The sequence below is a fragment of the Plecotus auritus genome (assembly GCF_963455305.1).
Source record: "Plecotus auritus genome assembly, chromosome: 10".
Lineage (NCBI taxonomy): Eukaryota > Metazoa > Chordata > Mammalia > Chiroptera > Vespertilionidae > Plecotus > Plecotus auritus.
This window is the reverse complement of record NC_137785.1, coordinates 2,418,625-2,441,700: the sequence shown is the minus strand read 5'-3', so window position 1 is coordinate 2,441,700 and position 23,076 is coordinate 2,418,625. Positions and strand designations below refer to the sequence as shown.

Here is a 23,076-nt window from a genome sequence, read left to right as displayed (position 1 = left end):
CACACAGCCCTGCCCGGTGGGGACAGATCGATGATCAGCTCCTCTCCTAGGACCCAAACCCACACCCACACCCTGCTCTCCTCCTCCCAGTGCCCCCCTCCCCCCCACACCCACACCCTGCTCTCCTCCTCCCAGTGCCCCCTCCCCCCAATCCACACCCTGCTCTCCTCCTCCCAGTGCCCCCCTCCCCCCACACCCACACCCTGCTCTCCTCCTCCCAGTGCCCCCTCCCCCCAAATCCACACCCTGCTCTCCTCCTCCCAGTGCCCCCCTCCCCCCACACCCACACCCTGCTCTCCTCCTCCCAGTGCCCCCTCCCCCCAAACCCACACCCTGCTCTCCTCCTCCCAGTGCCCCCTCCCCCCCAAATCCACACCCTGCTCTCCTCCTCCCAGTGCCCACCTCCCCCCACACCCACACCCTGCTCTCCTCCTCCCAGTGCCCCCTCCCCCCCAAATCCACACCCTGCTCTCCTCCTCCCAGTGCCCCCCTCCCCCCCAAACCCACACCCTGCTCTCCTCCTCCCAGTGCCCCCTCCCCCCACACCCACACCCTGCTCTCCTCCTCCCAATGCCCCTCTCCCCCCAAACCCACACCCTGCTCTCCTCCTCCCAGTGCCCCCCTCCCCCCCAACCCACACCCTGCTCTCCTCCTCCCAGTGCCCCCCTCCCCCCAAACCCACACCCTGCTCTCCTCCTCCCAGTGCCCCCCTCCCCCCCAAACCCTGCTCTCCTCCTCCCAGTGCGCCCCCCCCAGCCCCCAGAGGAGACGCCAGGACCTGGTGCCACAGATGCCTACGCTCTTCTCATGGCATCAGGACCACCGTGTCCGCCCACAGCACCAACAGGCTCAGGGGCAGGGAGAAGCCATCTACACTTGCCTGGCCTTGGGGAGGGCCCGATCTCTCCACGGCCCGCTTTCTCACACACCTCCCACTCTCTCTCTCTCTCTCTCACTCTTTCTCATTCTCACTCTGGTGCCCACTTGAGCGCATGCCATCCAGATGGTGCCTGGCCCGTTCAATAGGATCCCAGCCCCAGACTCCCAGTGGTCTGCACTGCCAGAGGGGACCGACCCGCCTGAAGGGCTCCCTGCCCAATTCTTTTTAAAAAACATATTTTATTGATTTTTTTTCTTTTTTTACAGAGAGGAAGGGAGAGGGATAGAGAGTTAGAAACATCGATGAGAGAGAAACATCCATCAGCTGCCTCCTGCACACCTCCCACTGGGGATGTGCCCACAACCAAGGTACGTGCCCTTGACCGGAATCGAACCCGGGACCCTTCAGTCTGCAGGCCGACGCTCTATCCACTGAGCCAAACCGGTTAGAGCTGTAATTTAATTCTTTATTGTTGAGAGTATTACATATGTCACCTCCCCCCCCCTCACCGCCCCATGGTCTGTGTCCATGGGTTATGCATACATGCATACGGGTCCTCGCACCCACCCACCCTCCCCCACCTTCCCTCCGAGATTTCCCACTCTGTTCCACGCGCCATGTCTGGATCTGGTGGCCCTCATTTAAATAAACCCTGATCCAGAATGGTCAGCCCTCCCACCCCTAGGCCACCCCTTCCCTGCGGCTCCCACCGCCTCCCCTCCCCTCCCGCCCTGCGGGCTGCTCTCCAGCTGCAGCCGCAGGGAGCCAGGCCTCAGTGGGAGCCCCCTCCCTGCCCCACCCTCCCGGTCCTCCGTCACCTCCGGAGGCCAGGCCGGGCCCCTTCCCTCGCTCTCGGGAGGCAGCAGACGGTACCGGATGCGGGACAGTTTTCACACCCGCGCAGCCCCGCCCCGGGGGACATGGCGGCCTTGGGTTCCCTGCGGGCCCCGGCCTCCCGGTCGCCATCCTACAGACAAGGAACACCCGCCGGCAGCGGCGCGGGGCCCACAGCGCGTCCTCGTTACCGGTCCAGGGAGGAGGGCGCTCTCCCCGGGCGGCACCGTGCGGGGCGCCGGGCGGGGCTCCTGTCCGCCTGCCCAGCAGGGGCGACCCGGGCGCCGGCCCCCCGAGCTGCTGACCTACACACCCCGGCCCCGGGCCTCGGCCCCGCTCTTCGGTTCGAACGCGGGACACGTTGGAAAAGCGGCCCTCGCATCACCCTCCTTTCTCAGGAACACCTCACTTCGGGGAGGAACATGGGTGGGGGAGGGAGCCACGGACCCGCTGCTCCCCCCCGCCCCCCGCCCCCCCGGAGCCTGCTCCCGGGCACGTGCCCTGACCTCCTGGGCCACAGGCCGGCGCCCAACCCCCGGGCCGCCCCTTCCGTTCACCAGCCTCCGAGGCTGCCAGCCCGTGGCCCCGGGACTGAGGGCGAAACCCCTCCCTCCGCCCTCCCCGGTGTCCCCCTGCCTCCCGTCCCCCCCGGTGTCCCCCTGCCCCCCCCATCCCCTCCCGGTGTCCCCCTGCCCCCCCCATCCCCTCCCGGTGTCCCCCTGCCCCCCCATCCCCTCCCGGTGTCCCCCTGCCCCCCCATCCCCTCCCGGTGTCTCCCTGCCCCCCGTATCCCCCTGCCCCCCCATCCCCCCCCCCGGTGTCTCCCTGCCCCCCGGTGTCCCTCCCCCCCCCCCCCAGCGCCTCCAGGACCGGACGCGGGGTCTGGGCTGCGTGAGGGACGGGGGCCCGCCCCCGGGCTGCGGGGAGGCGCGGGGGACGCGCTCACTTCAGCGGGCGCCCGGGCGCGGCCGCCGCCAGCGGACTCTGGACCGAGGGGGCGGGGTGGGGTAGGAGAGTGGGGGGCGGGGAGAGCGGAAGGCCCCCCGAGAGACCGGACCCTGCACACTAAGTCGCCCGCCGCCGGGCAGGGGGCACAACCCCTCCGCGGGCGTCTTCTCGGCCCGGTCACCTCCGGCCCGACCCGCGCGCCCGGGGGACGCAGACGGCGCCGAGGCCGTCAGTCAGGCAGTGACCGCAGCGCCCCCAGAAGGTCGGCCGTGATCCGGGGACCACACCCCCGAAACGCCCGGCTTCTCGGCGCTTGAGAAAGGCACGCCGAGGACGTCGGCCGCGCGGCATGGTGGGTAACGTAGTTCCCTCCGCGCCGTTTGCGCCTCACCTCCATGTGTTCCTCAGAGGCACGCCTACGGCGATCGGCACGGGGGATTGTGGGTAACGTAGTTCCTACACCGACCGTTTGCGCCTTCCTGCTGTGCGCCCATTGGCTGCATGCCTACCGCGCTTGGCGCGCGGCGTTATGGGTAACGTAGTTCCCGCAGCGTCGTTTGCGCCTTCTATACCTTCACCAGGGGCACGCCGACGTCACCCGGCGCGGGGCCTTGTGGGTAGCGTGGTTCCCACACCTCCAGGAGCCGCCGCGAGGGAGCACGCGGCACATGGGTGTGGAGGCCGCGAGGTCGCGTCGGGTCGGGCGGTGGTCGCCCTCCAGGCCCTCGGCGAGAGGTCCCAGGGCGGTGCGTGAGCGGGGCCGTGTCCCGGCGGGGCCGTGCGAGCCCCGAGCGTCGTTTGAAAAGGTGGGGATTTGACGTCTCCGGCGACGCGTGGAGACCGGAGGGGGGAACGCGGCCCGGCCTGCCCCTGACGTGGGGCCGGAGTGCGACCTTCGGGGTCCCTCCCACGCGGGAGCAGCGAGCGGGACGACGTGCCCGGAGCCACGAGGGGCCTGAGGGACGCGGGAGCCGTCGGGAGGGGGTCTCGGCAGCTCCGGGAAGCCCTCAGGGCAGCTCGCGGCCGCGCCTCTCCCGGGACCAGGCGGGCGCCCCCTGAGGCTGCGCGTGAAATTCGGGGACTCGCCCCTTTGGGTGGAAAGGGGCGGGGGGAACACAAACTCCCCGGGTCCTGAGGGCCAGACTCAATCCCGACGGGCGTGCTCTTAAAAGCCATCGGGAAGTGCCCACGCCCTGGGGGTGGGTGTCTCCGGCTGAGATGCCACCAGCTCCGGGCAGGGCAGGGCGCGCGGGGGGGGGGGGGCGGCTGGACTTCCTCCCCATTGTCCCTCCTGCCACCCCCCGAACGGGCTCCTCCGAGAGCCGAACTCAGGTCCCACGTGGCTCCGCTGACTTGAACCACATCTCCGGGGGCGGGAAGCCTTGACCAGGTTGCCTCAAAAAAAGAAAAAAAAAAACAAAAAACAACAACAACAAAAAAAACAGGGCAAAGGGGCCTGCAGCTTTCTTCAAATCAAGGGACTCTGGGTGTAAAACAGTAAATAGGGGGCACTGTCCTTCCCAAGGGGAGGATTTCCTGGGGTCTCCACTGTCCGTGCACGGTGTTCGGGGAGGCGTCTCCCCACTGGCGGGCCAGGATCCCAGGATTGCCCACCCTGTGCCAGTTTTGACCCGAGGCCTTGTCGCGCCCTGCACACGCACCACTTCCTTTCCTTCCCGACACCCTGGTGAACGCATGCGCCTTGAGTGCCCATTTCCCAGTTTATTTTATTTTATTGACTTCAGAGAGGAAGGGAGAGGGAGAGAAACTTTAATGATGAGAGAATCATTGATCGGCTGCCTCCAGCACACCCACCCCCCGCCTTACTGGGCATGGAGCCTGCATCCCGGGCATGTGCCCTTGACCGGAATCGAACCCGGGACCCTTCAGTCCACAGGCGGAGGCTCTATCCACGGGCTAGGGCCCATTTTCCACTTTCAGACCCAACCTCCTCCTAAGCTCAGTCCATGGGAATCCAGAATCCACCCAGAAACCTCAAACCTGCTTTAAGGTGAAGAGAAAACCTTTATTTGAAGCAGGAAAGAGACTTGCATGAGTAGGGCAATTTTTAAAAATATATATATATTTTATTGATTTTTACAGAGAGGAAAGGAGAGGGATAGAGAGTTAGAAACATCGATGAGAGAGAAACATCCATCAGCTGCCTCCTGCACACCTCCTACTGGGGATGTGCCCGCAACCAAGGTACGTGCCCGCAACCAAGGTACATGCCCTTGACTGGAATCGAACCCGGGACCCTTCAGTCCGCAGGCCGACGCTCTATCCACTGAGCCAAACCAGTCAGGACTAGGGCAATTTTTTTAAAAAAAATATATTTTATTGATTTTTTACAGAGAGGAAGAGAGAGGGATAGAAAGTTAGAAACATTGATGAGAGAGAGACATTGATCAGCTGCCTCCTGCACGCCCCCTACTAGGGATGTGCCCGCAACCCAGGTACATGCCCTTGACCGGAATCGAACCTGGGACCCTTCAGTCCGCAGGCCGATGCTCTATCCACTGGAGCCAAACCAGTCAGGACTAGGGCAATTTTTGTGTGTGAGCTAAACAAGGGGAGGAAAATCCTAAAATGGCAGAATCCAATCATACGATACTTGACCACTATGTCTAAGTAGGATATGTCCACTTCCTGTAGGAGATCTTTTCTGCTCCGTGTGGAGTGTGCTCACTGGAAGAAAGACGGGTTTCCCTGACGTCATTTGGGGGAACAGAAGAGACTGGGTGAAGGAATATAACGTGTGGACTGCAAGCCTGATTGGAATGGGCATTGGGGAAGAGGAGCAAGGAAGCCTCCAGCATTGCAATAGAGCTTTAAGGAGGGGGTGGAGGCAGGGAGTTTCCTTTAAATGGAGGAGGTGTCCATCCTTGTTTATACACTGATGAGTAGCCATCATGAAGAAAAGGTCATGGGGGGGGGGGGGGGCAATAACAGTTACATTTCCATAAGATAAGGGAAAGGCAGAAATTACATTTCCATAAGATAAGGGAACTGGAGTAGCCTAAGATCTATATTTACAAAATAAAGGAGGAAGAAAGCCCAGAGGGAATAGGACAATGGGGGGGGGGGGGGGCTCCTGTGTCCCCTGTGAGATTTGACTTTTGAACTCAGGAGTTGCTATAGTGACCAAATCAAAGGGGATATTGACCAATCAGAGGGGATGTCAGGATACAGGAACTGCAGCCTTTATAAACCTGGAAACAGGAAGTCGGTGGGACTCTTCCCCTTCCCCACCTGGGAGTCTACTTGTTCAATAAATTTCCACCTTTGCTATACCATCAAAAAAGAAAAAAGAAAAGGTGACGGAAAATAGAAACAAATTAAGATCTGAACATCACTAGACGTTAGCAAAATTCAGATCAAAACCACAATGAAATGCCAGTTTACATCTACCGGGATGACTTAATTTGTTAAGCCCTATCAGGTTTGGCTCAGTGGATAGAGCATCAGCCAGAGGACTGAAGGGTTCCAGGTTCAATTCAGGTCAAGGGCATGTACCTTGGTTGGAGGTCCCATCCCTGTCCCCTGTTGGGGCACGAAACAGCGATGTTTCTCTCTCTGCCTCTCCCCCTCCCTTCCACTCTGTCTAAAAATCAATGGAAAAATATCCTCGGGTGAGGATGAACGAAACACAACAAAAAGCCAGATGGCAAAATGAAATTTTTGACATTGATTTTAGAAGAGTTGAGTGAAAAACATCAACTTGTTGCTCCACTTATGTATGCATTTATTGGTTGCTTCTTGTATGTACCCTGACTGGGATGGAGCCCCACAACCCTGGTGCTCTAACCTGCCAGGAAGGGCTGCCACAATACCTTAAATCTCTTAAGGTCAGTGACTGGATCGCTGATGCCCCTGGTTGAGAAAACTACATTACCCAGAGGGGAATGCGCCCAATTTTGGCGGGGTCAGGGTGGGACTTCCAGTGTCCTCAGACACCTCATATTTGCCTTTCAGGGTGGTTCACCAAGTCAGAGGCTCCAAAGCAACAGGTCGTGATGGGGAAGCGCCAGAGGGTTGGCCCTGCTATGCTGAGGCGGGTCCGAGGCTTGCTGAGCCGCTACTCTTGGGGTTCAGGCCTTCCAGCCTCACAGACTCAGCTCCGCCCACAGAGTTCAATGGCTGTGGCAGCGCCAAGGCACCAGACTGAGGTGAGCACGTCCTCAGGGCTTCCCCGCCTCCCCCACCCAACCCTGCCGCCCAGGCCCCACCTCAGGACCAGGAGGCGCTCCTGGGTGACGGGGTGGGAGAGCGTGAGGGGCCACCTGGTGAACATGAGCAGGGGCTGCTAAGCTGGGAGATTCAGGAAACCTGGGCCCTGTTTTGTGTCTAAAGGCAATGGAGAAAGTGAGGCAGAGGTTATGCGTGCAGGGTTTTACTTTCATTCTCAGGGCGCTGGGCCTTGGATGGTTGTGAACAGAAGAGGGACACTGTGTGAGGCAGGAGTCTCAAGTTTTCCCAAAACTTCCCAGAGGAAGAACAGACTAGAAGGGAGAGGACAGCAGTGAGGGATGGGCGGGAGGATCCTGTAGATGATGAGGTAACTGGTAGGGTGTGGATTGGACTGAGCCCCGAGGGGTGCGGGCATCGCCCGGCCCCGGGGCTGGGCCAGGGCCCTGAGCAGCCTGAGCCCATGGGTCCTGGCGGTGGGTGCCAGGCCCGCCACAGGCCTTCCGTTCCCACAGGTTCCTGCAGGTGCAGAGCCGCTTAGGGGGACTGGATGGTGGAGCTGATGTCAGGGCCTCACACTCTTGTGGCCTCTGAGATAGTGGGGTCCTGGGGCTGTCCAGCCACACTTCCAGGTCTAGGGTTATATGTTCTGGTCCCTGTTTTTGGCAACGTGTGGAGTGAAATGGGAGAGGTCCTCCCAGGCATAGGTACCAGGATGTGCAAAGGCTTAGAGGGGAGTCGGAGCAAGTTCTGGGACCTGCAGGTGTCCTTCCTTTCCACGGAAACTGGGAATTCTGGGAGAGGAGTCAGGTCTAGAGCAGCTTTGTGACAAGCTGGGTGTCTGTTCTGCCGGTAATGGGAGCAATGGGAGCCTGGAGCAGTGGAGGGAGGTGATCTGACCCAGGCCTCATGAGAATCCATGTGGCTGTAGCTTAGACAGAACGGAGGGAGGGAGGGAGGGAGGGAGGTGGTAGAATGAACAGGAAAGAGGCTGCTACAATAGTCTGAGTAACTGTGATGGTGTCTGGGCCAGGATGGTGGCCGTGGAGGTGAGAGAAGTTTGATTATAAGTTAGGGTTTTAGGTGAAGATGCCAGGATTTTTTTTTTTTTAGCTTTATTTATTTATTTGTTTGTTTGTTTGTTTATTTAAGGGAGATATAGACAGACAGACAGACATTGATGTGTTGTTCTACTTATTTATCCATTCACTGATTGATTCTTGTATGTGCCCTGACAGGGAATTGAACCCACAATCTTGGTGTATGGGGCCCGACGCTCCACCCAACGGAGGAAACCAGCCAGGGTGCCTTCTGCATTTTCTAATTTTAAGGTTGACATGGAGGTGGGAGTCAGGGATGACATAAAGGTTTGGAGGAAATGAAGCACTTCAATTTAGAAGGCGAAGTACACTGTAGTAAGAGCAGTATTCAGGGAGGATAGCAGGAGTTTTATTTTTGGCCTGATGAGGGTCTGAGATGTTTGAGAGAGCAGTCCATAGGTGTCTGGAATTCTGAGGAGGCGTTCAGGATGGAGACTTCTCCAAAAGGGAGTGGAGAGTATATGGACCAGGAGGTGCTGCAGCTCACTTTAATGTGGGAAACCCTCGTCAGGGTGATAATGGTAAGAGCCCAGGATGAGGAGCGTGGGCCTGAGGACTGGCTTTCCTGCTGGGAACCCTGATTGTGGGAAGTGGGTGTCACAACATAAGTGACAGACGGAAGTGGTCATGTAGAGGGAGAGACTCTGGTTTGGCAAGTGGACAAGGCCTCCAAGGGATGAGTGGATGTGAAACAGATTAGGGGTGGAAGAGGAACTCACACAGGATGAGAGTGGCGCTGGTGCACATTCACTGCTTTAAAGACTCCAGAATTTTGATGTGGCCGTCAGGTTGGATGTTAGCTTAGGGGCATGTGTGATCATCTGGAAGACTCGCTAGGCATAGGCTAGAGGGCCGCTGGGGTTGGGCCTTGTGTTGGGGTGAGGAGAGGGGAAGGCTGTGACTCTGAAGGGACACCAGTAGGGGAGGCTGTGGACACCTGAGAGCTGATGTGGTTCTCAGTAGGTGATGTGGGGACAAGGAACTGTCAGGGAGGGAGGCCTTCAGAGCAGGACTCACGGCTGCCTCTGTGAGTGTGGACCATCAGAGTCTGGGCAATGCTTGATCCTCTTAGAATTTTCCAAACATTCTCTGGATCATTTATGCTGCATAATAAGTAAAGCAGCCAAGGAGATGACCCGGCATCAGCTGCTCCTCTGCACTGGTTCCTCTGGCATATGTTCCAGGGGTGCAGGACAGGAGGAAGCTGGGCTGTGGGAGTGCAGGCAGGAGAGGTGTGGTTGGAAGAGTGATGTGCATGTGGAGAGGGCATGTGAATTCATGGCCACAGGGTCTTGGCATTGACATCAGAGTGAATGAAGGGCGAGCCCATGTCTGTTGGCATCTGGTGGAAATGCACTGTAGCTCCTCGGGGAATTGCCTGGAAGGAGGGGATGTTGTGGTCCTCCAGGCCAGGCCCAGAGCTTCGATGTCATTTATGTCCCTTCCTGCCTTTTGTTGAGGTCTCATTCAGTGATCAGTAGGGCCTCAATGAGATAGCAGACCTCAGTGCCACCCAGGCTTGGAAATCTCCACTGGAGTGGGGAAGGGAGAGGGTGAGCAGGGGATAGATTAGGGAGGTAGTAAAATTAAAATCCTGGGAAAGAAGCGAATCACTGGGAAAATTGTCCCCGTCAGGGCATGTTGGACTTTGCTTTAAAGCTGTGTTCTGGGAATGTAGCTGTGTAAGAGTGGTGTGATCCACATAATTATGTGCTGATGCTACTGGAAAGGGAAGGAATTTGGGTTGTGAGGGTGAAGGGTGATGCCATGGTTTTTATGTATTGGAGCGACACTGGGAGGGCTCACAGGTATTGTCTGACCAGTTGAGTGTCTCATCACTCACACACTCTCTATGGCCAACTTCTCTCTCTACTGTATGTTTGTGACACCCACTGTGTTAACAAGGGGCAGTGTGGCCTACATACCAAGCGCAGAGCTCAGTTACCATCTATCTGCCCATATGCCTATTATTGTGGGAAGACACAGTATAAATGGGATTATAAGAAGTGAGGGACTCCTGGTATCTTCTTTGCTGTGGGAGGAGGGAGCAGATGGGTGTGGAGGCTGGGTGGTATGAGGAATGTAAAATCCTAGGAGAGAAGTTGATCATGAACTGAACTGTTGCCATTATGACAGGATATAAAATTTGAGGACGTGGCCATCGCCTTCTCCCAGGAGGAGTGGGGACTCCTTGATGAGGCTCAGAGACTTCTGTACCGCGACGTGATGCTGGAGAACTTTGCACTTGTAGCATCTGTTGGTAAGACCTTCACATCACTCCTCGTGTCCCAGGTCATGTCCTCCCTTTCCTGTTTTCTCCTGAAGTAGCTTAGTCCCTCAGCCAGCCCATGGGCTCTGCTAATTTCTGCACTTTCTTGTCATACGTGCTGTGGCTGCTGGTGCTGAGCTGTGTGGTGTGAGTGCTCTCTGCCGGAGACACTCTGAGCATCCCTTACATCTGTTGTCTCAAAAAGTTCAGAGAATGGGCCTCAGCTGCAGGCAGCGCAGTACATGCCAGGCCTTCACCCTCTGCCTGGAAAGGTGACTGTGCCCAGATTCATGGCTTCCAGTTCTGGCCCCTTCCGTTAGCTGACGATCCTTTGTGACTTCCTGTGCCAGGTAATGGTCATTCTTTATATGAACCATGGACTGTACTTGTAAGATCTACCTCAATTGTCTGTAATATCGTCTTCCCTGAACACTATTGTATGCTGAGTTGGCTCTGGGCCAGTAGTGGCTGCTCACCTCTGTTGTCTGTCACGAAGACTTGGATCATTCAGGTTCTGAATAGTTGTTTCATTTAAGGTGCAGGGAGAACCCTGTATCTGTTACAGGGTGTACATCGAAAGATCGTCTCAGAAGAGGGTTGGCCCTGGTGCGTGGCAACTGGGGAAGAGCATGACCTAAGGGCTGTGTTCTGCTCATGCCAGGATTCTGCCTTGTGTCTAATAGTGTTGTGGTGCAAGTTCCCCTGCCCACAACACATTTCTATCTTTTCTTTCCCATATTTGATCCTTTGCTAACTTATCATTTCATCGGTGACTTCTCAGCTCCTGGCTACCTTCCCCTTTGTGGTCTCCCGGCATCAGCTGCTCCTCTGCACTGGTTCCTCTGGCATATGTTCCAGCATTGACCTGTGCATGTTATGAGGTGTGCATGTATCCTTAACCTAGTGCGTAGAAACCAGCTCCTCATTTATTGAATTTTACTGGGGGAAAAACATAACCAACCTTCTGTACAACTTGCCCATTCCACCCGTAGACAAGCACTTCTGAATACTTTTAGCCGAAGAATTAGTTGGAGATGCTGTTTCTATTCCGTGTGGTGGCATGCCATCTCTGTGTTCTTTTTCTGGGGAGGTCTTCCCTATTTTATGATCTTCAGAGGCCCAGAACTGCACAGCAGCACATTATTCAACCTGCCTCCAGGGCTCTTATTTTCAGACGATCCCATGAAACCAACGTATGGAGTCTGACAAACCTTTGTAATGGGACTTGCTCCTCCTACCAATGCCAACATCATTTCCTCAGCATTTCTCTGCTTTCAGGTTGTTGGCATAAAACTGAAGATGAAGAGACCTCTTCCGAGCGGAGTGTATCTATAGCAGCAGAGTCACAGGTCAAGGCTTCTAAGACAGCTCCAGCAATCCAGAAGACCCATCTTTGTGACCGGTGTCTCTCAGTCTTAAAAGCTATTCTGCATCTGACTGAGTCACAAGCAGCAGACCTTGAGCAGAAAGCCTTCTTCAGTGACACATGTGTGAGAGACTTCTGTTTCAGTGCAAACCCTCACCAGCAGCAGAGGGAAGCCAGTGGAGAGAAGCCCTGGAAAGAAGCTGTGGACAGGGCCTCGTTTGTTACCAGGTGCAGCTTCTATGTATCACAGAAGCCTATCACGTATAGGGAGGTTGAGGAGGATTTCCTAGCCATCTCAGGCCTTCTTCAGCACCAGGCCACTCTCAGCACTGAGGAACCCCACAGTGGTCGTGAGAGTGAGCAGGCCGTTCTTAGTGGAAAACATCATCATGAGTGGGGTGAGTGTAAAAAGGCTGCCTTCCACAACCAGAACCTTGTTCAACAGCAGAGCGTCTACCCTGGAAAAAGGCTTTTTGAGTGTCACAAATGTGGGAAGGCCTTTCGACAAAAGTTTAACCTCCTTCGTCATAGGAGACTTCACGCTGGACAAAGGCCTTATGAGTGTGGTGATTGTCCGAAATCCTTTAGCCAAAGCTCTAGCTTCATTCAGTACAAGAGAATTCACACTGAAGAAAAGCGATCTGAGTGCAGTGATTGTGGCAAATGCTTTAGTTACAAATCTGTCCTCATTCGACATCAGAGAGTTCACAACGGAGAAACGTCAGACGACTATCGTGACTATGGGAAGTCCTTCAGCGGAAACTCTGCCCTCAGTCAGCATCAAAGAAATCACACTGGAGAAAAGCCATTTGAGTGTAGTGATTGTGGGATGTCCTTCAGCCATAGGTCTAAGCTCATTGAACACCACAGAGGTCACACTGGTGAAAGGCCTTATGAGTGTCGTGAATGTGGGAGGTTTTTTAGACGCAAAGATTACCTCCTTAACCATGAGAGAGTTCACACTGGAGAAAAACCGTATGAATGTGGTGATTGTGGGAGATGCTTTAGCTATCAAAATGGACTCATTCAACATCAGAGAGTTCACACTGGGGAAAAGCCATATAAGTGTAGTTATTGTGGAAAGTCCTTCAGCCAGAGCTCAACACTCATTGAACACAACCGAGGTCACACTGGGGAAAAACCTTATGAGTGTAGTGTTTGTGGGAAGCCCTTCAGCAGAAGGTCTGGCCTCACTCGACATCAGATAATTCACACTGGAGAAAAGCTATATGAGTGTAATGATTGTGGGAAATGCTTTAGCTATAACAGTGGACTCACTCAACATCAGAAAATTCATACTGGAGAAAAGCCATATGAGTGTAGTGATTGTGGGATGTCTTTCAGCCATAGGTCTAAGCTCATTACACACCATAGAGTTCACACTGGAGAAAGGCCTTATGAGTGTAATGAATGTGGGAAGTTTTTCACACGCAAAGCTAACCTCCGTATTCACCAGAGAGTTCACACTGGAGAAAAGCCTTATAAGTGCAGCGAATGTGGGAAAACCTTTGGACAAAACTGTAACCTCTTCCAACATATGAAAGTTCACACTGGCGAAAAGCCATATGAGTGTGCTGATTGTGGGAAGTCCTTTAGCCGTAGTTCTATCCTCACTGACCACCAGCGATGTCACACTGGAGAAAAGCCTTTTGAGTGCAGCATTTGTGGGAAAAGCTTTAGACTACGTAGCAGTCTTAGTATTCACCATCACGTTCATTCTGGAAAAAAAGCCTTATGAGTGTGGTGAATGTGGGAATTCCTATAGCAATACTTCTGGCCTCATTCGTCACCTGAGAAATCACACTAGAGAAAAACCGTATGAATGTAGTGGTTGTGGAAAATGCTTTAGTTATAAACATAGACTCATTCAAAATCAGAACTCACATGAAGAAAAGTCATATGAGTATAGTTCTTGTCAAAAGTCCTTCACAAAAAGCTCTTGACTCTTTAAACACCGCAAAGGTCACACTGGTGAAAGGCCTTATGAGTGTAGTATCTATGGGAAGTCCTTAATCACAAATTCTGTCCTCGTTGAACACCAGCGATGTCACACTGGAGAAAAGCCGTGTGAGTGTAGTGAATGTGGGAAGTTTTCTTTTTCTTTTTTAAATATATAATTTTATTGATTTTAGGGAGGAACAGAGAGGGAGACATAGAAACATCAGTGATGAGAGAGAACCCTGGGAGTGGCTGCCTCCTGCATGCCCCCTGCTGGGGATCAAGCCAGCAATCCGGACACATACCCTTGACCGGAATCAAACCTGGGACCCTTCAGTCTGCAGGCTGACTCTCTATCCACTGAGCCAAACCGGCCAGGGCAAATGTGGAAAGTTTTTACAGAGAGCTCTATCTTTTTCCGACACCACAGAATTCACTCCGGAGAAATGCCTTCGCAATGTAGTGATTGTGGGAAATTCTTTAGACAACGTTCCAACCTGATTAAACACTGGAGAGTTCACTCTGGAGAAAAACCTTATGGGTGTACTGGATGTGGGAACTCTTAGACTCAGATCTAACCTCTTTAGACACTAGAATGTTCACACTGGAGAAAAGCCTTAGGGATGCTGGGAATGTTTCATTTCCTCAATAACACTAGAGGAGAATCTCAGAACCATTTACTTTTTTTTATGTTTAATAAATCTTTATTGTTCAGATTATTACAGTTGTTCCTCTTTTTTCCTCCATAGCTCTCTACCACCTGGTTCCCACCCCACCCTCTGCCCTTAACCCCCCCACTGTCTTCATTCATAGGTGTACGATTTTTGTCCAGTCTCTTCCCACACCCCCCACACTCCCTTCTTCCTGAGAATTGTCCATCCATTCCCTTTCTATGCCCCTGATTCTATTATATTCACCAGTTTATTCTGTTCATCAGATTTTTTTTTTAAATATATTTTATTGATATTTTACAGAGAGGAAAGGAGAGGGATAGAGAGCTAGAAACATCGATGAGAGAGAAACATCGATCAGCTGCCTCCTGCACACCTCCCACTGGGGTTGTGCCCGCAACCAAGGTACATGCCCTTGACCGGAATCGAACCCGGGACCCTTCAGTCCGCAGGCCGACGCTCTATCCACTGAGCCAAACCGGTTTCGGCTCATCAGATTTTTTATTCACTTGATTTAGATATGTATTTGTTTAGATTCACTTGTTGATAGATATGTATTTGTTCATAATTTTTATATTTACCTTTTTCTTCTTCTTCCTCTTCTGAAAGAATACCTTTCAGCATTTCATATAATCCTGGTTTGGTGGTGATGAACTCCTTTAGCTTTTTCTTACCTGTGAAGCTCTTTATCTGGCCTTCAAATCTGAATGATAGCTTTGCTGGGTAGAGTAATCTTGGTTGAAGGTTCTTGCTGTTCATCACTTTGAATATTTCTTCCACTCCTGTCTGGCCTGCATAGTTTCTGTTGAGAAATCAGCTGACAATTGTATGGGTGCTTCCTTGTAGGTAACTGTTTTTCTCTTGCTGTTTTTAATATTCTCTGTCTTTTGCCCTTGGCATTTTAATTATGTGTCTTGGTGTGGTCCTCTTTGGATTCCTTTTGTTTGGGGTTCTCTGCGTTTCCTGGAGTTGAAAGTCTATTTTAGCCCTAACCGCTTTGGCTCAGTGGGTAGAGTGTCGGCCTGCGGACTGAAGGGTCCCGGGTTCGATTCCCGTCAAGGGCATGTACCTTGGTTGTGGGCACATCCCCAGTAGGGGGTGTGCAGGAGGCAGCTGATCGATGTTTCTCATGGATGTTTCTAACTCTATCCCTCTCCCTTCCTCTCTGTAAAAAACCAATAAAATATATTTTTAAAAAAAGAAAGTCTATTTTACCAGGTAGGGGAAGATTTCTGTCATTATTTCTTCAAATAGGTTTTCAACATCTTGCTCTCTTTCTGGCACCCCCATAATTCGGATGTCAGTACGCTTGAAGTTGTCCCAGAGGCTCCTTATACTATCTTTATATTTTTGGATTCTTTTTTCTTTTCCGGTTGTGTGTTTTTTGCTTCTTCGTATTTCAAATCTTTGACTTGATTCTTGCAATCTTCTAGTCTGCTGTTGGATCTCTGTATATTATTTTTTATTTCAGTCAGTGTATGCTTAATTTCTAGTTGGTCCTTATTCATATCCTCGAGGGTCTCGCTAGATTTATCGGCGTTTTCTAGAAGATTCTTGAGTAACCTTATAACTGTGGTTTTGAACTCTATATCCAATAGTTTGCTTTCCTTCATTTCTTTCGTGATCTGTTTCTTTGTCTCCGCATTTTGGCTGCTTCCCTGTGTTGATAGCGTGGCTTTGTGTGCTAGGTATCCTATAGGGCCCAGTGGCTCAACCTCCCCAATTACCTGAGGTGAACACTCTTGGTGCACCCCTTTGTGGGCTGTGTGCTCAGCCTTACTGTAGTTAAGCCTTGATTGTTGTTGGTATCACTGGGAGGAATTGACCTCCAGGCCAATTGGCTGTGAGGATCATTTGTGTCTATGATGGGAGAACTGTGCTGGAGACACCCGTTTGGGGCAAGACTTGCTTCAGTGGGGCTTTGGTGCTCCCCGAGTCTGCCCCCCTGAGTGTGTCCCTTATGGATCTGAGGAGTTGTAATCTGGATGGTCCCACTCTGACTACTGGGTACACTGGCTCTTGGATCTCCAAGGAGGTGCTAATATAGCCTCTGCCTAAGGCCACCCAGCAGGAGCTGCAGAGAGATCTGCAGATTCCTCTTCTTTGTTTGGGGTTTGGAGGTGCCCAGATGAGGCCCAGTTGTGAAGGAATGCAAGCTGCTATGGAGCCTTGGGCCTTCTTTTGGAAGTTAGGGGGCTCTCTGACCCAGCTGGAGTTTGTTAGGTTTTAGATTGCAAAGGGCCAGGCCATTCATATGCAAAAGCCTCTGCACACAGCTCGGGTGGGGTTGTAAATTGGGTGGGGCGGGGGTCTCAGGGAATCAACAGGGTGGAGCAAACAGCAATGGCTGAACATCAGTCCTGCCCTAAAAGGCCCCCGGGTCTCAGTGTCCCGCGGTAATCCCTGCAAGCATCTCTGAGAGAAAGCCGCCCTTGTGTTCCATCCTGCTGCCAGACAGTCCAGTTTGCCCCCTTTTGAGTCTGGGTTCCCAGAGTCTCGTGCGGAACTGGAGTTCAGAGCAGTCGGGAGCTTGTGTCTCCCTCCCGATTGAAAAAGACAGCTGCATCCTCAGTTGCCAGCCCTTTCCACGCATGCACGCGCCACCGTACCTATGCACTTTAATTCTACACCTCCTGTGAGTCTCAGTGTGCTTTTCTCTTCCCTTCTAGTTGTAGAATTTCCACTCGGCCAGCCTTCCTGTGGTTCTGAATGATCTCCGTTTGGTCTTTTAGTTGTAGTTTTTTGTTTTTTTATTGATTTTCTTACAGAGAGGAAGGAAGAGGGATAGAGAGTTTGAAACATCAATGAGAGAGAAACATCGATCAGCTGCCTCCTGCACTCCCCCTCCTGAGGATGTGCGCGCAACCAAGGTACATGCCCTTGACCGGAATCGAACCTGGGACCCTTGAGTCCGCAGGTCAATGCTCTATCCACTGAGCCAAACCAGTTAGGGTTAGTTGTTTTGAAGTGGTTGTGCGAGGCAGCAAGTTCAGGTATTTACCTATGCCACCATCTTGGTTTCTACTCCAGAACCATTTACTTTAAATCTTTTGTGCGAAACACTGTGCTAGATTCCTCATAAGCTCCAGGTACAAGTGCGGCTTGAAGGAGCTCCATTGCACTCTCTCATCTGCCCAGGGCTATTAACGATATTGATGCCACTGCCACTTTTTTTTTTTTAATATATTTTATTGATTTTTTACAGAGAGGAAGGGAGAGGGATAGAGTTAGAAACATCGATGAGAGAGAAACATCGATCAGCTGCCTCCTGCACACCCTCCACTGGGGACGTGCCCGCAACCAAGGTACATGCCCTTGACCGGAATCGAACCTGGGACCCTTCAGTCCGCAGGCCGATGCTCTATCCACTGAGCCAAACCGGTTTCGGCACCACTGCCACTTTTTATGGCTGTAACCATCTCACCTCCACCACTTGGCTCACCTGCACAGGTGTGTCAATCACGGCCCCTGGGTGCTCAGGCAAGCTCACCTCCATGTTCTTTCTGCTTGAGGAAATGGTGAATACACAGACCTCTTGGGGGGACCCTCCTTACTTTCTCTCCACTAGGGAAAGGGCCTGACTCAGTGTTGGTCTATAGGACCCATCCTTTGCTTAGAAAGACTACCTCTGTCAGGGACACTGTCCTCATAATATGCTGTGATGAATTTTTGCAGCTTGTTCACCAATCAGGAAACTGCTTGATGTACACTGGTCTGCTTTGTGATCTTTTTGTGAAAGTCTCTTCGCTCTTTTTCCCTTTTACACGTTAAGCACCATCTCAGTCACCGCTGACTGACACTATATTTTCTGTGCAAACCTCGTCAGTCACTGGTGACTGACAATATACTTTTCATTCAGGCCGCATCAGTCACTGTTAACTGATGATATACAATTAAAAAATTATATTCTTCTATTAATAATTTTTAAATAATTTGGATATCATAAAAGAATGTGCCTAAATATTGTTACCAAAAAAATTTTTAATGAATTTATTAAAACACGGTATACACAAAAATGGTTGTCCTGTGCAGGTTTCACATAACAAACTTGTTTTGTCAACTTTCTGGCAATATCTCGTCCAAATTGTGCTGTATTATCTTCGTAGCATTTTTTACAATATCTTCGAACATTAGACACTCTTCCAGTTTTTTGTTGCAGTTTGTGACGAGATATTTGAGATATATTTATAGTACCGCTACTTGGAATTTCTTAATCCTAACAATTTGTTACATGGACAGCTAATTTCTTCCAAAATTCTGAAATACTCATGTTCTTCTTGCTAATATTTTTAAATAAAATATGAGCATTGAGAACAGCAGTATTTAGTAGGAGTTCGAAGGCTAGCTTTTTATATCATTTCATGGATTTTCATAATGGATTATTATAGGCACACGTTTGATCAGATATATCAACTGCTGCTTTTCCTGCATTATAATCCACTACAGTTTTTGGTTTCCAGTAGTGACCCGATCTATTTTCAACACTCACCATCTCTGACGTATGTTTTGTTGAAAGAAGTACGATGTCCCCCTTATCTTTACATTTTAAAATGGTTATTCCTTTTTTGTTCTCTTTTGCTATAATTATTCCCCTTTTTAATTTCTTCGACGTTACTTCACGAGGATTTCCCCGTTGATTTTAACGTAATGTTCCTACTGAATGAGTATTATTGTCAAGTAATTTACATGCTAAATCTAAACTCGTGTACCAGTTGTCTGTGTACGTGTGTCCCTAACTGAATACATCTCTACAAAGAGACATTACAACATTAGATGGTGTCGTATTTTCTTTTTTAAACTTTTCCCGGCATATACAGGGCTAATCGGAAGGGAAGTCAAAACAGGCTTAATGCTTAACGTGTTAATTTAGTTGGTTCTGTTCCCTTTGCAGGATGCTTTGACAGGAAAATTGTGATCTGTTGGTATGTGGTTGGGGATGCCAGAATTTCTATGCTTCTTAAGGGACGGTAGGATGCCAGAAGATTGCTCTTCGTTTACTATTGCCTTCTTATTGCTTTGCAGCCCAAAGCCTTCAACGTAAGACTATGTGACTCTGGCCCCTAATTTGCAAGATTATTGGGGAGGTCATAGGTCACCTTGAAGAGGAGGCCTTTGTTGTGTTTCTGTAAACATGAGTTTTACTAGAGGCCCGGTGCATGCAATTTGGGCACGGGTAGAATCCCTAGGCCAGGGGTGGGCAAACTTTTTGACTCGAGGGCCACAATGGGTTCTTAAACTGGACCAGAGGGCCGGAACAAAAGCATGGATGGAGTGTTTGTGTGAACTAATATAAATTCAAAGTAAACATCATTACATAAAAGGGTACGGTCTTTTTTTTTATTTATTTCAATAGTTTTATTCATTTCAAGCATTTTAACAAGAAGAATGTAAAACTAAAACAAATAGAAAAGAACAAAATGTGTAAACAGTAAATTAAACATTTTCTTTAGTGCAACTTCCAAATTATGCCCGGGACGTAGATGTAGATGGCATTGTAGACTGGGTTGAAAGGTTTTTGGTCTTTAAAACATCAACTTCAGTGGGAACAGTGTTGTTGGTCTCCTTTTTAGCTAATGCTCTGATACTGTGCTCTCCAGGGGCGTGTCTCCCTACATCACCACGATAGCGTGTCTACGCATTCCCAGGGTGATGTCGGGGGACGCGTCCGCGGGCATTACAAGGAGCCTCTGGAAGATGGAGAGGTTGTTCCTTCTACTGAATGGGGGATATAAATCCGCCCACTCAGAAGAAGGAGCTGCGGCCGTGTTTCCTGACGTTGCCATGTTAACACTGCTGCTGGTGAAGGAGCGGAGGGGAGAGCAAGAGAACCCTCCACTCTTTCAGCTCCGCAGGCCGGATAGAACAGATGAACGGGCAGATCCGGCCCGCGGGCCGTAGTTTGCCCACGGCTGCTCTAGGCCATGGCTGGGGCCTTCCTTCGTTCCACACTGCCGCCTGGTGGTCAGCACACGTCATAGTGAGTGACCGAACTCCAGGTGTCCCAGCCGAACCCCTGAGGGCACAACTTGCATATCAGGCTTTTATATATATACTAGGGGCCTGGTGCACAAAATTCGTGCATTGGGGGGTCCCTCAGCCCAGCCTGCCCCCTCTCACAGACGGAGCCCTCAGGGGATGTACTACTGACGGCTTAGGCCCTGCTCCCTAAGCTGCAGTCCGGCCTCCTTCTGGGGGAGGCAACCGCGCTGATTAGGGGAAGGCGCCTGCCCCATCACCCCGCTGCTGCAGCCACTGCCAGCTACCGCAGCCGCCAAGGTGTTTTCATCAACGCAGACTCCAATCCCTTCACCGTGAAAAAATGACACCTTCCTTAGGCATTTTCAAGATGTGCCTTTCATAGGATATGACATTTTTTATCCTCACCTGAGGATATGGTTCCATTGATTTTTAGAGAGTGTGGAAGAGAGAGGGAGAGACAGAGAGAAACATGAATGTGAGAGGGACACTTTGATTGGTTTCCTCCTGCATGATCCCTGACCTGGGCCCCGGCCAGGGAGGAGCCTGTAACCTAGGTACACGCCCTTGATCAGAATCGAACCCGGACCCTGTGGTCAGCAGGCTGAGGCTCTATCCACTGAGCCAAACCCGCTAGGGCAGGATATGACATTTCTTAGCCCCTCCAGCAGCGGAACTTCGTTTTTTCCTCCAGGAGTGTGGTGGTAAAACCCTAGATCACCTTCTTGGGTTCTTATTACCCAAGTTACCAAGAACACTGCAAGTGGCGGCATACAGGGAACTTAGCCAATGGGCAGTCAGGAAAGGTGTTTACGCTGGAACTGGTTTGGCTCAGTGGATAGAGCGTCGGCCTGCAGACTGAAGGGTCCCAGGTTTGATTCCTGTTAAGGGCATGTACCTTGGTTGGGGGCACATCCCCAGTGGGGAGTGTGCAGGAGGCAGCTGATTGATGTTTCTCTCTCATCGATGTTTCTGTCTATCCCTCTCCCCTCTTCTCTGTAAAAAATCAATAAAATGTATTTTTTTAAAAGAGAAAAGAAAAGGTGTTTCATCTGCAGCTCATGCGCAGAGGACCCCCTGCGTTGTGTCCACTGGGCTAGGGGCATGTCCCCACAGCCGGGGGAGCATGCCCCTAAGGCTGGCAGCCCCTTGTTGTGTCCGCCGGGCTAGGGGGGCAAGACCTGGGCCGAACAACTGCCGCTGGGGGCATGGACCTGGGTCACTTTGCGGTCGTCATGGGCACGCCCCCAAGGCCAGCAGCCCTCCGGATGTTCCCGCCCTGCTCAGTGCCTGTGCCCCCAACTGCTTGGTGCCTGCACCCATAGGCCCGGAGTGGCCGGGGCCGTTCTGGGACCCTGGCTGCTCAGGGCCTATGCGCAGGCCTACAGACTAGGAGCGGCCTGGGTCCCGAGGATGTTCCCGGGATCCAGGCCACTCAGCACCTGCATATGCAAATTAACCCGCCATCTTTCTTGGGTTAATTTGCATACTCACTCCTGATTGGCTGGTGAGCGTTGAGGAGGTACAGCCAATTTGCATATTCTTTTATTTGTGTAGCTACGTTGGTTTGTTCACAGTACATATTGAATAGTGCCCAGCCCTAACCGGTGTGGCTCAGTGGATAGAGCGTCGGCCTGCGGACTCAGGGGTCTCAGGTTCGATTCCGGTCAAGGGCATGTACCTTGGTTGCGGGCACATCCCCAGTGGGGAGTGTGCAGGAGGCAGCTGATCGATGTTTCTGTCTCATGGATGTTTCTCACTCTCTATCCCTCTCCCTTCCTCTATGTAAAAAATCAATAACATATATTTTTAAAAAATAAGAAAGAAACATCTATTAGCTGGCTCCTGCACACCTTCTACTGGGGATGTGCCCGCAACCAAGATACATGCCCTTGACCCGAATCGAACCTGGGACCCTTTAGCCTGCAGGCTGACGCTCTATCCACTGAGCAACACTGGTTAGGGCTGTGTGTGTGTTTTCAGAGAGGAAGGGTGAGGGAGAGATAGAAACATCAATGATGAGAGAGAATCATGGACCGGCTGCCTCCTGGACTCTCCCCACTGGGGATCGAGCCTGCAACCCAGGCATGTGCCCTTGACTGTAATCGAACCCGGGACCCTTTAGTCTGCAGGCTGACACTCTATCCACTGAGCCACACTGGCCGGGGCTGTATACACTAGAATACTGAGCAGGAAATACTACGTGGATAAGCGATGTTGTTCTATGGATTGGACGCGGTCAATGAGGATACAGGCAGGAGAGACGTTACCTGTAGGAACCAGAGGCAGAGATAACGCTTTGTGCTTCTACATGAGGGCGGCCTAAATTCCACCTCATCGTTCTTTACATTTTATTTTTTATTTATCTTTTAAAATATATTTTTATTGATTTCAGGGGGAGGGAGAGAGCGAGAGAAACATCCATGATGAGAGAGAATCATGGACCGGCTGCCTCCTGCACGCCCCACACTGGGGATGGAGCCCCCAACCCAGGCCTGTGTCCTGACCGGGAATCGAACCCGGGACCTCCTGGTTCATAGGTCAACGCTCAACCCCTGAGCCACGCCGGCCGGGGGCCACCTTATCTTCCCAAGTCCTGGCCCAAACTGAACGTAGGGTTACAGCATCCAGAACGGCTTCTTTTCTTTCTTTCTTTTTTTTTTTTTTTAATATATTTTATTGATTTTTTTTACAGAGAGGAAGGGAGAGGGATAGAGAGCTAGAAACACCGATGAGAGAGAAACATCGATCAGCTGCCTCCTGCACACCTCCTACTGGGGATGTGCCCGCAACCAAGGTCCATGCCCTTGACCGGAACCGAACCTGGGACCCTTCAGTCCGCAGGCCGACGCTCTATCCACTAAGCCAAACTGGTTTCAGCCAGAACGGCTTCTTACTCCACGCAT

The 23,076-nt window shown here is 51.8% G+C and overlaps 1 protein-coding gene across 1 annotated transcript; it reads left to right on the top strand.

Annotated features, from left to right (window-relative positions):
- The first annotated feature begins 6,724 nt into the window (after nucleotides 1-6,724).
- LOC308235701 (uncharacterized protein) lies at nucleotides 6,725-14,235 on the top strand. Its single transcript, XM_080644740.1, has 3 exons — nucleotides 6,725-6,831; nucleotides 10,087-10,210; nucleotides 11,498-14,235. Exons 1-3 carry the CDS (start codon nucleotides 6,799-6,801, stop codon nucleotides 13,321-13,323), a joined length of 1,983 nt encoding a protein of 660 aa, XP_080500866.1. The 5' UTR covers nucleotides 6,725-6,798; the 3' UTR covers nucleotides 13,324-14,235.
- Nucleotides 14,236-23,076: the final 8,841 nt, after the last annotated feature.